At 33.9% G+C, this 16,631-nt stretch overlaps 1 protein-coding gene across 2 annotated transcripts in view; it reads left to right on the top strand.

Moving 5' to 3' along the window:
* URI1 (URI1 prefoldin like chaperone) overlaps positions 1-16,631 on the top strand; it is a 63,113-nt gene that overhangs the window by 30,319 nt on the left and 16,163 nt on the right. The window contains exons 1-3 of one of the 2 annotated variants that reach the window (XM_070770886.1): positions 5,766-5,902; positions 6,770-6,848; positions 7,894-8,029. In XM_070770886.1, the coding sequence (XP_070626987.1) occupies positions 6,846-6,848; positions 7,894-8,029 (139 nt within the window). In that variant the 5' untranslated portion in view covers positions 5,766-5,902; positions 6,770-6,845. Of the gene's footprint in view, positions 1-5,765; positions 5,903-6,769; positions 6,849-7,893; positions 8,030-16,631 lie in introns of those variants that run through there. The other variant, XM_019979645.2, reaches the window with a different exon arrangement.

The raw sequence follows: 16,631 nt of genomic DNA on the forward strand, positions 1-16,631 counted from the left end.
ATTTCTCAGAATCATCTTAAGTCCAGTGAGTATTTTGGTATATCTGATTGAGGCTACATTTCAATTTGATTTGGCTACCTCATGATTTTTCATCTTTATGTTAACTGTATTAGGTTTGAACACATTTCTTTGCATTCTGAGTTTTTTCATTTTCCATTCAGTTTTGCTTATTTTTTATACAATGAGAGCAGTCTGCAATAAAACTTGTAAGCACAGAGTACTGTGTGAGGATGAAGGTTAAATATTGCAGCAGTACTGCTTGACTGAGAGGTGGCTCACTCATGAGTTCACGCTCTGTCTTGAGATATGTGTACTTGGTTAGTCGCTCAGTCGTATCCGACTGTCTGCAGCCCCATGGACTGTGGCCCACTAGGCTCCTCTGCCCATGGGATTTTCCAGGCAAGGATACTGGAGTGGGTTTCCATTTCCTACTCCAGGGGATCTTCCTGACCCAGGGATCAAACCCCTGTGGCTTGCTTCTCCTGCATTGGCAGGCAGATTCTTCACCACTAGGGCCACCTGGGAAGCCTTTGTTTTTGAGATACAAAAGTCTAAATTCTAATGTACTGAAGACAGAAGGAGGTGTTGGTATCAGTGTGTGATTAAGGAAAATGTAAGCTGTAAAAAAAAATTCAGCTTCTGTACAATTTAATGTTTTTACTTATTTATTTTGAACTCTTGACCAAATTGCTGACAGTTTTCCCATTTTTTAAAAAAAATTTAAATTGAACTAGTTAAAAATAATTTTGAGAATTTTAAGTATTTGCTGGGTTCAAGGCCAGGATTGCTGTTTTTTTTTTTTTTAACTCATATAAGACCTCTTGAAACAAATAGTAACCTCAAGGGATTTATGAGTGGGCTTCTATTGAAATTGATGCAAAATGCAGGGCCTTTTTATGAGGAAAGGATATAGAGGTTTTATCAGTCTTTCATAGGTGTCAGTAGCCATAAAGAGTTATGAGTCACTGTTCTAAGAAAACAACATACAACAGTTTACTTTTTTCTAAAATGCAATTTAGAAATAAAATATAGAAAACAAGTTGAAAAAAAAAGAAAAGAAAAGTTGAAATGACAAAACTTACAAATTATGTTAGACTAAGTAGAAACTGATGCAGATATTCAAAGCTTAAGTCAGTTATAAATTTAACATATCTAAAGTCATCTTTTCTTAAAAGTTCCTTTTGATTTGTTATAGAAATATATATCAGTTGTAGAAAATTTAGAAAATAAAATAAAAATTACCTCTTAACTCATAACCTAAAGCAGTTGGGCACTTTGAGGGTATTTCTTTCTTACTTAGAGTAATGTATTTTTGTAACGTTTAAACTTTCTTATGTTGAATTCATATCTCATTTTATTCATAGAGCAAAAGAAGGCTGATAAAGAAACAGGCACCTATGGTTAACTGACAAATCTAAAGTTACACATGCATGGTTATTGGTATGGGGCACAAACAAATTCCCCTGTCCCACCTTTGCTGTGTATATTCATTGTACTCTCTTGTCTCATTGCCGAAAACTTAAATTGAAGAAATTTTGGGAGAAGGCGATGGCACCCCACTCCAGTACTTTTGCCTGGAAAATCCCATGGATGGAGGAGCCTGGTGGGCTGCAGTCCATGGGGTTGCTAGCAGTCGGACACGACTGAGTGACTTCACTTTCACTTTTCACTTTCACGCATTGGAGAAGAAAATGGCAACCCACTCCAGTGTTCTTGCCTGGAGAATCCCAGGGACGGGGGGAGCCTGGTGGGCTGTTGTCTATGGGGTCGCACAGAGTTGGACACAACTGAAGTGACTTAGCAGCAGCAGTAGAATGTTAAGACTTCCCTGGTGGCTCAGATGGTAAAGAATCTGCCTGTAATGCAGGAGACCTGGGTTCAAACTCTGAGTTGGGACGATCCCCTAAAGGAGGGCATGGCAACCCACTCCAGGATTCTTGCCTGGAGAATCCTCATGGACAGAGGAGCCTGGCAGGCTGCAGTCCATGGCGTTGCAAAGAGTCAGACACGACTGAGCGACTAAGCAGTTGCAGCCATGCAATGTTAGATGCATCTGTCTTTTTTTAGATAATTTTGTTTCATTAAACTTCTGAAAAATTACTAAGTTTTTATATTTAGGTTCATCTTTCTATTTCTAAAAATAAAGTTTTATCATGGACTCATAAAATATAAAGAACATGGATTATTTCATCAACATTGTCTGATATGTCTCCTAGGTATGAGTTGAAATAAAGGAATATGTGACCATATTGCCTGAATTTTGTAGTAGATGTCATTTATCTTACTAGTAATTTGTTTTCCCATTACCATTTAAAAAAATGCTGTTGATTTAGTACAGATACTTTTAAATGGTTAAAAGTGTATTTTCCATCAATTACAGAAGGCACAACAATGTAGATCCTTCTTTCAAGAATGTTTTTATTGCTTAATATAACCTTGATAATTTGTTTATGCTGTTTAAGAGAATACTTCTAAAAAACTCAGTCATTCCATTCTTTAGAAATGAGAAAATTTCTCTCTTTACCATGCCTGAATTCAGCATTCCTCTGTTTTCTTAATTTTTGAGGTTAAAAACCCAGGCATCCATCAAGCCAGCAGATCTTTAACGGAGAAGCATTGCAAAAAAAAAAAAGGAAAAAAGACGTGTTATATTTGAGTGATGATCCCTGCAGTGTATGGCATAATGCTTGGTTGCAGAGCAGGCGCTCAATAAATGGTGAATTGAATTGAAACAAAGGTTTCTTGGATCCTTAATAGGACATTCCAGAGTGGGTATGATGGACTAAGAGTCATTTCTAAAGAAAATTGTATATATATTCCAAAATCTTTGGGTTTTATAATTTCTCAAATTAACAAACAAAAAAAGAATTAACTCTACCCCAGATCAACCTAGATATTAGCATTAATGTAAAGCCCTTTCCTTCTTTTCCCTTTAAGCATCCATCTCTTGATGTTTTCTCCTTTTTGTTTAGGATAGTAGGTAAAGAGAATGATAGGAGTTTTTTTTTTTTTTAAATGGGCTTAATGTCAATACTTTCTGCCTATTACAACTTCATACTTTAAGGAGAAAAATGAACAAATTTTGTTTCAGTGAATCGTTTTATTTTCTGTTTTTACTATTGAAAGCTGGAAATTGGAGTCTTTACTCACTTGCCTCAAACATGGGATGTAGAACTTTTTTCTTTTGCTTTACAAAGCTTTTCTTTTTTTACCATGCATTTAAGAAGAGGGTTAAAGAGTTTCTTTGATATTTCTCCCATCTCCTTTTTAATATTCTATTATGAAAATCTTCAAACATACAGAAAAATTGAAAGAATTATATAGATGAAACTTGATCACATAGCTATCCATACCTTAACCCTTAGTCCATTTTTTTATGATGTGTTTCAAAGAAAATTGTGGACATCTGCATACTTTACCTGTAAATACTTGAGCGTACATGTCATTTAACTTGCTCTCTCATAGTTTTTACAGCCTTATGAAAGTAAGATATTTCTCATGAGATCTGTCCTGATCTTCATCCTTAAGGTTAAGGCTAGTTTGCAGTTATGTCCTTTTTTGCTGCTGCTCTTTAATAAAAACCTTAGGTGTGTCTCAGAAGGCTTATAGCATATGATTAGCAAGATTTAAAAAGAAGATTATGAAAGTTTCTTCTGTGCCATATCACAGTGCTTTAGTTCTTATTTTCTGTAAGTAACATTGCATGAGAATGTTTGGTGCAAATTAAATCTTACTATTGGGTAATTCTTTTAAATTAAGAATTGAAGGTTGAACCTAATCTGTAAGGATCAGATATGGTGAAACCAAACAAGGAAGTCTTATCTAGTAACGGAATAAATAAGTAGGCTTGAGAGATTTATCCTAACTACATCTGGGTTTTATTTTCATCTGAAAAAAAGTTATTTTAAGCAGTTGGCTTCTTTGACTACATATTTTACAGTCTCCAAAAATTTAGTTCTATATTTCTGAGTGGTAAAATAGAAAAAGAAAAAAGTCTATTCAGATTTTGGTACAAACAAAGATACCTTCCATAACACATTAGTTCTTAGAGTCATTTTGTGTTTTCTGCTGTATAGGCTTTGTGATCTTTTATGGGATTTTTTTTAAGCCCAGAGTATTAGAGGAGGGACTATTTGGAGATAACTGTTTGACCAAGCACTTGATCCTGAATATTTCCTCTAGTGGGAATTTCAGGGAGAGAGTTCTTCAAGCCATAGTTTCTTCCAGTGGCACTGCTTGACTCTACTTGCCTCCCTTCAAAAAGGATTTCTGCATGAGCTGTTTTTTAAATTCTCTTCTCCTTTCTTTGTGTATTTTTTTTTTTTTTTTGGTTGGCATAAATTTAGTCTTTTTTTTTTTTTTTTGGTTGTCTTCGTGTATTTTTAGAAAACAATTCAAAATTTAGAAATAACACTCTGATCTTAAACTGTTCTCCAATATGGCCACAGTTTTTTTCTTCTAGAGAGAATTATTGATTTAGTTTAAAACTGAATATGCTTTGGAATACTGACATTGACCTCTCATAGTGTCTTTGATTGAATCTTCTGTTCTTTTAATATATAAGAGATGTTTTGTTAGAAATCTGCCCCCCTTTTCAGGTGTATTTACCAAAATAGTACATATTGAATGCTAACTTTAATATTAGTTTTTTAACAATTAATAGGAACATTTAGGGCTTCCCTGATGGCTCAGATGGTAAAGAATCTGCCTGCAGTGCAAGAGACCTGGATTTGATCCCTGGATGGGGAAGATCCCCTGGAGAAGGCAATGGCCACCCACTTCAGTATTCTTGCCTGGGAAATCCCATTGGACAGAGCAGCATGGTGCGGTTGCAAAGAGTTGGACACAACTTAGCAACTGACATTAGTCATCTAAGCATTTGCCAAATTACTTATGTAAAACTGCTAGTATTTATAGATTTAATGAGTTCACAGTGTTCAGGCATTGTGTCACTTCAGTTCTTCCAAACTGTCCCATTTATTGCTCACAGGAATCCTGTTTGTAGAAGCTTCCTGAATTGTTAGGTTTAGTTAAACTGTCTTTAAGTAAGTTGTGTTATTTGTATCAAATTGAATGAATTGTACACAGTGGAATTATCTTAGTGGGTAGTACAGTCTTTCTTTCAAATTTTAGATACTTCATGGGAAAAGGGTCATTGAAGGCTCAATGTATTTAGGTGTTCAGTGCTGGACAAGGTGTTAAACCATTTATTTTAGTCCTCTTTGAATCTGTGAGATAGGTATTCTTTAAATTTTTTACCATTGAAGATACTAAATCTATGATTAATTTGTTAAATGGTGGAGCTGGGATTGATCCTCTGGTCTGACTTCGAAGCCATGTTCTTTCTGGTATATAGGCCTGTTCCTGAAATTTCCTACCATTTTATTCATATAAAATATCCAGAAAGATGACTTTTGCCTTAAACAAATAAAGACATTTTATGTTTATTTATATAAAGGGATTTGAGAGGAAAGTTTTTAAAAAAACACTTGAACATTAGAAAATGAAAAGGCTGGCTTGATAGAATACTGGTCAGAAGACCTAGGTTAAGGTCATTGCTACCTCTCCTTAATAGAGTGGATCTAATTTCTCTTAAATGTGTGTTTTTTTTCCATTTTTCTTCTGCTTTCTCTTTTGTAAAGAGGAAAATATTGATGTGACATGTACTGCAGGAATATTTTTACAATGAATTAAAATATGTGAAATTCCTTGATATTTTTAAGACTAAATAAGATGATTTTTATTAATTATGTTTGTTGCTGTAGGGGAGCTAAGGAGTAAACTGAAACCAATTCCATGAACAGTCATTTTTATTACCTGGAGAGTGATTATCTATACTGCAATTTATCCTAATTTTAATTTGATAATTTCTACATGTGCTTTTAAATTACTTGCTGAATTGGTGAGTTTTTGTTTTTGTTATTTTTTTTAAATTGAGAAAACCATCCCTCTGCTGTAAAAAATTTCAGTGCTCTGGTTTTGCTTGCAGCCTGCAGCCTAGCAGGGAACCCTTTGGAAACCACATATTCACAGAAGGTTTGACACAAGTTCAGTGTAGGGCTATTCAGTTCCAGCAGCTGTGAGAACTGAGTATGGTTCACAGTGTGGGAAACATCACCATTTCTGCTCCTACAGATTTATATCTTTTGGTGGTCTGAAATTAGTTATCAGGTAGCTCTGTTTAGATATAACATGGAATTGAAACGCCCAAAGGAAATACTTTTTATAGTACCTCTACCTAATTTCTTCTAGCTCCTGATTGATTCTCTCTCACCTCAATAACATTAGTATGAATAACTGAAGAGTTGATGACTCCAGATTTTTCAACCCAACGTTTTCTGAGGAGGACAGACTGAAGCATCTGCTCATATTTTGTGTTGATGATTTCTGTTTCACAACCAGTTGTTTATTCTCTCAAAAGCTTTTCTCAGCTCTCTTCTTCCTTCATCTTGAGCCCATTTCCCTCCAATCTCACTGTCTCCCTTAATTTCCAAATTTTCTTTAGTTCAGATGATCCTCTACTTTAGGGAACAATAATTCTCAAGATATGTGTGTTCTACATCTAAAAGCTCAGAGTCTTAATTCTTTGATAAGTGTATGGTGGAATAATGCTGTTGCTAAATTTTGTAGAAACACGATTTTAAAATTAAAAAAAAAAACACTTTAAATTGCTGAAATTAGGTGTTTGATTAGCTTATGATATGTAGCCTACTTGAGGAACCATTAATTTGGGTATTAATATAGTATTTGGTATTTTTTTTGTCAACAGGAAGAAGGTAGATAATGACTATAATGCTCTTCAAGAAAGACTCAGTACTTTGCCTGATAAGTTGTCTTATAATATCATGGTATGTTTGATGTGTTTCTTTTAAAGTAGAATATTGTTTCTTGTAAAGGTGTTAACTATGTAAAGTAAAAAGGTGTTTCTTTGCTTTATATGTATTGATTTACAAGTTGACTCCCTGGACTAGATCAGAGATAGCTCATAGTAAAGGTTTCTGTTTTACTTTATAATAATGTACTAATTGTGGTAATAGTTGGTATTCTTTTCCTTTTTTAGATTTAAAATTATGTTATGATGCCATAAATGGCATAAATGTTAACATAAAATTTGACGTATTTGGTATGCAAATTTACTTTGTTAGCAAACTAATTACAACAGAAATATGGCATGTAGTCATTTCCTGTTAACCAGAGCAGCAGTAGACCATAATGTTATATATCTTGGAGAATTAAATCACAGAACATGGATTTTATATATATATAAAGGTGCTGATAATTTTTTTTTTTAATATTCAGATCTTCATATCAACATATTAGTCTATTTGTGAGCCCTGAATTAGATTCTTTCTTTGCATGAATATTCTTTTTCATGAAGACTGTGTTCTTAATTTAGACCAGATATTTTGAAAATATATTGTTCTTTATTATACCAGCTCAAATATTTCATAAATTTTGTAAACCTTTGAAAGCTCTTTGTTAATTCCTGTTTTGCCCCCCCAAAGACAGTATTTTCTCAGAAATAATTTTCAGTTTAAAAAAATCAAAGTTAGTCTTTATTAATACTTTATTTCTAGTTTGCTTTCATTTAGATTTATGACTGAGCAAAAAATAAATATGTTTGGAAGCAACGCTTATTTCTCTGAAAGCTATTTTTGTAAATATGCTCATTTCTTTTGTTGTTTTAATGTTGATAAATTAACCTAAATTTTTTCTAAGGTTTTCCTAGTGAAATTATAATGTTAAATGTCCATGAAGTTGACACTTTATTTTTCTTAGTGAGGAGATTTTTTAAAAAAGACCTCCACACACAGCTTTTAATGCTGTTTCATAAAACGTAGTTTTTAGTGTTTTTAATTTTTTTTAACCTTCTCTCTTTTTTTTGAACAATAGGTACCATTTGGCCCCTTTGCCTTCATGCCAGGAAAACTCGTGCATACTAATGAAGTCACTGTTTTACTTGGGGACAATTGGTTTGCAAAATGTTCAGCAAAGCAGGCTGTTGGCTTAGTTGAGCACCGGAAAGAACGTATGTACTAATTATAAATGATGTTTCTTTGCTGGATATTTATTGGTTCACAAAGTGCCAGGCTGGTGGACTGTTTGTTATTAACAGTATTAGATAAGTGTGAGAAATATCCAGGCTATTTGTGATTCTGTTGAATTGGAGATAGTTTGAGCAGATCCAGCATTTGAAAATGTGGACTGGAGAATGGAACATCTGGGTTGGAAATGTCACCCATATTAGCGTGTTTTTAGAAATTACCAGGTGTAAAAGTCATCACACATGGTTTTGTAGATAGCAGTAGGATAGATATAAGAATTGGGGTCATTTTACATTTTATAATTGGTTTGCTTTAGTTGTTTTTCAAGACTTTATTTTTCCCCAGAATACGAGAACACACAGGAATTTGCTTCCTACTTATTGGACTAGGATAAATACCTATTTGCAAAGTAGAAACAATTCTTAAACATGTGTTTTGGTTTGGAAGAACTCATGTTTCCATTTTACAGAAGAAAAGGCCAGGTGTGGAGAAATGCTATCTACAACATCACTCTTAAACTTAAATGGTTTGAGGTTTCTGCCTCATTTCATTGAGGTCATTCTAGTTTTCTTTAGATAGTGTTTGTTGGTTTATATATATCCATACATACATTTTTTAGTTGGATTGATTCACTTGGGTTCTAACTTGGTTGCATTTTAATATTAGGTCTGTTTAATATCTAATACATGTTTTTATTTCTGTAATAGCATACTTAAATTGATAGCATAATATCACCCATACCTGCTTTTTACTCTTCTACTTAAATGTGTCTCTGAAAACAAATTTTTGAGGCTCCTTCTGTTTAAATGAGGTCATGTAGATAGAAAATAGCTGAGTTTTCTAAAGCTGAAATTATTTCATTTATATATGAGTGGGTACTAGTTGGAGAACTCATTTACTCAGTGAAATTCTGGAATCTATGTTTGGAGACTCTAATTGCAAGTCAAAACCTATAAGTTTATAATTGATATATATTTTGATCTTTTGTGACACTAATCACAATTGTATTGTTTGGCCTGTGTATAATTCCTGGCAATGATAATTGTTTTGGCATTACCACATTAAAGTAAGTCATGTATATTAGAGCCAAGAGAATGGGTATAATTCTTTAAAGGTCTTTCATAATGGTGAAGGCTTGCTGTATTTACTGGGAAAACTGCTGATATGAAATCAGTTCATTTTTTGAAATTTGTTCACTTTGATTTTCATTTGGATGTTTCAGCAAAGAAATCTTCAGGATCATTTTGACTTATATTAATGAAAGAACACTTTTAATAGATGAGAGCTCTAGAATAGCAAAATATTGTTTGGTAAATCACTTTCTAGTGTTAAATACAGTTTTAGAAAGTGACCAAAGCAATGACTTTTGGGATCAATATTTATCTAAAATATTTTTTGGAATATATATATAAAATTATGTTTGAGAATCTGTTTTGGTAAATGAATTCTAAATAGTTGTTTTCTTCACAGTTTTATAGTAATTTATAATAACTGAAGAAATTATTTAGGCATATTATTGTACTTAACATTTATTAAGAAAAGATACTTTATTTTTCTTAAGGCAGAAGAAATACAACAGGTTAAACATACTTACCTCAGGGTCAACAGGGTAATGGGGGAAGATGAAGGGAGGTCATTGAATGTTTAAAAAGTAGTAAAAAATAAAGGACAAAATGGGTTTAACACAACAACAGTAAGAGGATTCAGAGGCAGTAACTCAGAGGAAGATGATTTCTAAGAGAAAGATGGCAAGCTCAGTGCCCTACCCTTTTGCTCACGTCTGGCATTTTGTCATTTAACATGAATATGAGCAGCTTTTATTTGGTATACTGTTCTATTAGTTACAACTAATTGTAATTAAAGATTTGTTTAACTAGCAGTGCAATCAGGAAGCAGAATAGGATACAGGGTATACCATAGTCAGTCAGGACACAGGACCACACTGAAAACTCTCTTGTGTTTTCCTTTTTGTGGTCATATACTATCTCTACCCCTGATCTGTCTCTATCACCTTTTCCAGAATGCCGTATCAGTGGAATCACACACTAGATGACCTTCTGAAACTGACTTTGACTCACCATAACGCCTCATCCAGTTTGTTCTGTGTATGAAGTAGTGGTATAAACACTACTTGATTGCTGAGTAGTGTTCCATTACATTCACGTACCACAGGTTTTCTGTTTATCCATTGAAAGACGCTTGGGTTTGCTTCCATTTTTGGCAGTTACAAATGGAGTTGCTATATACCTTTTTGTACAGGTTTTTATGTGACCGTAAATTTTGTTTGCTGTTGAGACATACTTGTTCTCTTTTGGTGTCTGGCTGGCTGGCCTCATAGATGGTATTCCTTCCTCTGCACTGCTTCAAAAGAGCTTAAGAATTGGTGTTAATTCTTCTTTAAATGTTTGATAGAATGCATCTGTGAAGCTATCTGTTCTGGGCTTTTTATTATTAGAAAGTTTTGGATTATTTATTAAGTCTTACTTGTTCTAGGTCTATACAGATTTTGTGTTTCTTCTTGTTTCAGTTTAAGTAGTCTATATGTTTCCAGGAATTTGTCCATCTAGCTTATCACGTTTGTTGGCATTTAACTATTATTCTTTTATATTCCTATTTCTGTAAAATAAGTAGTATTTATCTCCATTTTAATTTTTTAATTAATACACTTCTTATTTAAGATTCAGGTTTGTTTTCTTCTTCTGCAGGTTTACTGCATATTTCATTTCAGATTGTATATGTGAGTGTATAAAGGCATCTCTGTTTTTATTTATGGTTTTAGTCATTTGAGTCTTCTTTCTCTTTTTTCTTTGCCAGTCTAGGTAAAGGCTTATCCATTTTGTTGGTCTTCTCAAAGAACCAACTTTTAATTTTGTTGATTGTTTTCTGTTGTTTTTCTTGTCTCTGTTTTATTTTTACTTTAATCTTTGTTATTCCTTCCTTCTGGTAGGTTTGGATATGGTTTATTATACTTTTTCAAGTTTCTTAAACATATAAGGTTATGATTTGAGATTTTTTTTAACGTAGGTGTTTATAGGTATAAATCTCTTAGCATTGGTTTCTCTGCATCCTGTAAATTTTGATCTGTTGTGTCTTCATTTTTGTTTATCTCAAGGTATTTTTTAGTTTCCTTTATAATTTCTACTTTGACGTGTTCATTGTTTTGTTAAATTTCCTTGTGTTTGTTAATTTTCCATTTTGCCTTCTGTTGTTGGTTTCTAGTTTCATTTCATTGGATTGAAACCATACAAAGTATTTTTTCCAATCTTGTGAAAAGGTTTAAGACTTGTTTTGTGACCTATCATGTGGTCTTTCTTAGAGAATGTTGTGTTTCCCTTAGAAGAATGGGTACTCTGTTCCTGTTGGGTGAATATTCTGAATATATCTGTTAGGTCTATTTGTTCTATAGTATTATTAAGGTCCTCTTTCCTTATCAGTCTCCTTTTTGGTTCATTTGTCCTTTATCGTCCTCTGTTGACATCTCTAATTCTTATTGTAGAACCACTTGAACTGTGTCATTTTTTGCTTCATATATTTGAGGCTCTGTTGTTAGGTTGTGTGTATTTTTTATAATCGTATATTTTTTAAGTTTTATGATGTATAGTTGATTTATAAGTTTTAATTTTTATTATACAGCAAAATGATTCGGTTATACATACATATGTTCTTTTCCATTATGGTTTATCACAGGATATTGAATATAGGTCCATGTGCTCTACAATAGGACCTTGTTGTTTATCCATTGAGTATATAGTAGTTTGCATTTGCTAATCCCAAGCTCCCAGTCATTCCTTCCCCACTTCCCCTCTCCCTTGGCAACCACAAGTCTGTTCTCTATATCTGTGAGTCTGTTTGTATTTCATAGCTATATGCATGTGTGTCTTAGTTTCGATTCCACAATAAGTGATAGTGTGTGGTATTTGTCATTCTCTTTTTTTCTTTGCTTACTTAAGTATAATGATCTCTTAGTCCATCCATGTTGCTGCAAATGGCATTATTTCATTCTTTTTATAGCTGAGTAATATTCCATTGTATATTCATGCACTTTTATCCATTTATCTGCCCGTTGACATTTAGATTGTTTCCATGTCTAGCTATTATAAATAGTGCTGCTATGAATTTAGGGGTATTTTTCCCCAGTTACAGTTTTGTCTTAGATGTATGTCCAGGAGTGGGGTTGCTGGATCATATGGCAACTCTGGTTTTAGATTTTTTGAGGAACCTCTGTACTGTTTTCCATAGTGGCTGCATCAGTTTTGAGTTCCCACCAACAGTGTAGAAGGCTTTCTTTTTCTCCACATCCCCTCCAGCATTTGTTGTTTGTAGACTTTTTGATGATGGCCATTCTGACTGGTATGAGGGTGGTACTTCATTGTGGCTTTGATTTGCATTTCGCTAATAATTAGTGATGATGAGCATCTTTTCATGTGCCTGTCCATTCTCCTAATCTGTGCCTTCCTACTCTATATTGTAGTTTAATACATTTACATTTACAGTAACTTTATAGAGTATTGCCATTTTATTATTTTTTGATATGTCTTTTGTACAGCTTTTACATATCTCATTTCCTTCATTATTGCCTTCCTCTGTGTTTAGTTGGGTTTTTTTCTTTGTGGTAATGTGTTTTGATCCCCTTTCTCATTTCCTTTGTTAATGGTTTATAAGTATTTTGTTTGTAGTTACTACGGAGATTACTTACAACATTGTAAAGTTGTAACAATGTATTTTGAATTGGTTCCAACTTAACTTCAATCCTCCAATATTCTGGCCTAGAGAATTCCATGGGCTGCATAGTCCATGGGGTTGCAAAGTCAGACATGGCTGAGCAACTTGCACTTTCACTTTGGGCTTCCTTGGTGGCTCAGCTGGTAAAGAATCCACCTACAATGTGGGAGACCTGGGTTTGATCCCTGGGTGGGGAAGATCCCCTGGAGAATGGAAGGGCTTATGCACTCCAGTATTCTGGCCTGGAGAATTCCATGGACTGTATAGTATGGGGTTGCAAAGAGTCAGACATGACTGAGCGACTTTCACTTTCACTTTCTAACTTGGAAAAACTTTTCTGTATAGCTCTGTTCCTCCTCTATTATCAGTGTCACAAATCATACCTTTATATTGTGTACCTATTAACAGATTTATGATGATTTTTTAATGCACTTCTCTTTTACATCCTGCAGCAAATAAAAAGTGGAGTTACAAACCATAATGGCAGTTATACTGTTTGTAATTTTTGCCAGTGTTCGCCTTTCCCAGAGGCATATAGCTTCTAGTTACTGCCCAGTGGCCTTTCATTTCAACTGAAGAGTTCCCTGAAGTTTTTCCTGTAGGGCAGGCATAACAATAAGGAACTCCTTCAGCTTTTGTTCATTTGGAAATGTCTTAATTTACCCTTCATATGTGAAGGACAGTTTTGATGAATGTGGTAATCTCAATTGAGAGTGTTTTCTCTCAGCATTTTAAGCCTACTGGAATTCTGACTTCCACAGTTTCTATTGAGAATTCTGCTTATATTGTTATGAAGATCTCTTGTGATGATTTTCTTTTTCTTTGCTGTTTTGAAGATTCTCTGTCTTTCAGAAGTTTGATTATGTATCTTGATGTGGGTCTCTGGGTTTATTCTACCTGGAATTAGTTGAGCTTTTTAGATTTGTTGATTTGTTGATCTTTGGGCAAATTTAGAATTTGTTTGGCACCCATTATTTCTTCAGAAATAATTATATTTCTGAATGATTATATTCAGAAATATAATCCCTTTGCCACTGTCTCTTCTTGTTCTTGAGACTTCCTTAATGTACATATTAATCTATTTGATATGTCCCATGAATCCCTTAGGCTCAGTTCACTTTCTTCATTCTTTTTCTTTCTATTCATTAGACTTGATGATTTCAAATGTCTAATCTTTGAGTTCACTGATCCTGATTTTCTTCGGCTTGTTCAAATATGTTGTTGATGCTATAGTGAATTTTTGAATTTAATTATTATATTTTTCAACTCCAGAGTTTGGTTCCTTTTTATAATTTCTATCACTTTGTGGTTGTTCTCACTTTCTTCATGTATTGTTTTTAAAATTTACTTTAGTTATTTGTATTTCTCTTTAGCTGTTTGAGCATATACACAGGCAGTTGTTTTAAAGTCTTGTTCTAGTATATCTGATGCCTGTGTTTCTTCAGGGAGTTTCTGGAGATTTATTTTGTTCTTTTGAATGGACTGTGTTTTCCTTTTTACTGTATGCTTTTAGATTTTCTGATGAACGATGAAAATTGGGCATTTGAAAAAACAAGTGTATGTGGAGTATGTATTGCAGATAACACGCTGGTAAGAAACTTTTGTGATTTATCTTATGAGGCAGTTTGTGTATCCTTTAGTATCTTCAGTGAGGTATATCTTAAATGCATTGGTATTTTGTTACGAAGTATAAACTTTTGACTTTTGGTTTTATCTACATAATAAATGTAGATAGCTTTAAAACATCATGCACCTTAAAATAATGAAAAAGTAGCATCCTTCTGTGTACCTCTCTGCTTCTAGTCCTCATTCCATAGAGATATTTCATCTAGTGTTTAAGCTCATCTTTTGCTTGTCCTTTTTATGTACACTTCCCAAGTACTTTGCATATTCTATTTTCTTGATTCTTTTTTCCAGTTTTATATAGTATCAGTTGCCTACCTATAATTGAAGGATAACATTTAATTCATTTACATGTTCTTCTCCCTGTCCCTCAATCTTTTTAATATTTTTTATTACAACTTTTGTTTAATCAGCATTCATGCTTAACTGTAATTCCATTTCCATTTTTGAACAACCTTTCATTTGAAGTTTACTGTTTATTTTTGTTTGTTGCATAAAGTTATGTATCTATTGTTAATTCAGCCAAACACCTTTATTCTTGGAGACCTCTGTACTAGAGTCCTTCATAGTCTTGCTTTGATTTGTACTTGCTCCCATCTTGAATTTCAAAGAATGTCTATTTTCCTAGTCTTTTCCTTTATCACTGTACCATATCTTTGCCTCTTATTTATTTCCTATTTCTTGATTCCCATGGCATCTCCTTTCAAGTTTTACTCATTTTGTTGGAGGGGGTGTGTGTGTGTTAGTCACTCAGTCATGTCCAACTCTTTGCAACCCCATGGACTAGAGTTGGCCAGGCTCCTCTGGCCCTGGAATTCTCCAGGAAAGAATGGGTTGCCATTTCCTCCTCCAGGGGATCTTTCCAACCCAGGGACCAAACCTGGGTCTCCTGCATTACAGGTAGATTCTTTACCGTCTGAGCCACTTCAGTAATTTTCTAGAAAGGTGTGTGGGAGATACATTTTTTGAAATTTTGCATGTCTGCAAATATTTTTTATACTCCTGCTTTTTGTAACTCGTCTATTTAGAATTCTAAGTTGAAACAGTTTTGAAGGCTTTCTGTCTTACGTGTTGCTATTTAAAAATCTGATGCCATCACTTTCCTTTGTATGTGACTGTGTTTTTTCCCTTTAGAAATTTTAGGTTCCTGTCTTACTCCTAATGATCTGAAGTGCTACTGTGATATACCTTGCATAGAGCTTTTAAAATTCATTGCTAGGTGTTTGGTAGGAACTTCCATTGTGGAAATTCATGTCCTACAGTTTTGGGAAATATTTATTATTATTTCTTTGATAATTTCTCTCCTGTTGTCCATCTCTTTGTCTTTGTTACAGTTTTTACTTGATCTTATTTCTATTTTATGTTTGGAATTGTGGATTGAGGTTTTTTTGTTTTTTTTGTTTTTTTCCTTAAATTCCTATACAGTTTAATTCCCAGGAGCTCTGCTTTTTGTTTGTTCATTTATATGTTTGTTGTCCTTTGTATGTTTCTTTGGTGTAGGTACTATTCTGGTTTCATAAATACAAAGTGTTGTTTTAGGATTTTAGAGTTTTTTGTTTAAAGTTTTCTTCATACATTGCTTTTGGTTTTATTCCTTTCGTAGTTAATTTTTTACTTTCTCTCACATTAGTAGTGAAGACTTCAAATATTTGGTGATCATTGGCTAACCATTCATACTCCTTTTTAAAAAAAACCTTTTTTAAAAATTTTATTTATTTATTTGGCTGTGCCGGTTCTTAGTTGCATCACAGAGCATCTTCAGTCTTTGTTGTGGCATGCAGGATCTTTAGTTGTAGCGTGTGGAACTAGTTCCCTGACCTGGAATCAAGCTTGAGCCCCTAGCATTGGGAGCTTGGAGTCTTAGCCACTGGACGACCAGGCGAAGAGCTGACCATTCATACTCTTAAAGAGTTAAGCACTGTTAGGAGACTGTGTGGGGCAGTTTGTTGAGTAGCAGCTTTTCTGTCAGGAGTTAAAAGTCCCAGACTGGCTTTTCTCATTAAGAGATTGACAGAATATCAGCAGTCTTGGAGTTAATTATCCTCCTACGAAAGAATTTTCTAATCTTCCCCTAGTGTTTGAGAACTGGGCTGGATGTATCAGAGTTCAGTATGTATGCTGGTTTCACCAAGACATTTCCTGTTCTCTTCTTAGTTCTTCACCCCTCCCCATAATTCCTGTAAGCCACTCTAGGCTGTAAATCTTTTGCTAACTCGAGAAGGATGATTACTTGGCTATACT

This window comes from Bos indicus, chromosome 18 (assembly GCF_029378745.1).
Source record: "Bos indicus isolate NIAB-ARS_2022 breed Sahiwal x Tharparkar chromosome 18, NIAB-ARS_B.indTharparkar_mat_pri_1.0, whole genome shotgun sequence".
Lineage (NCBI taxonomy): Eukaryota > Metazoa > Chordata > Mammalia > Artiodactyla > Bovidae > Bos > Bos indicus.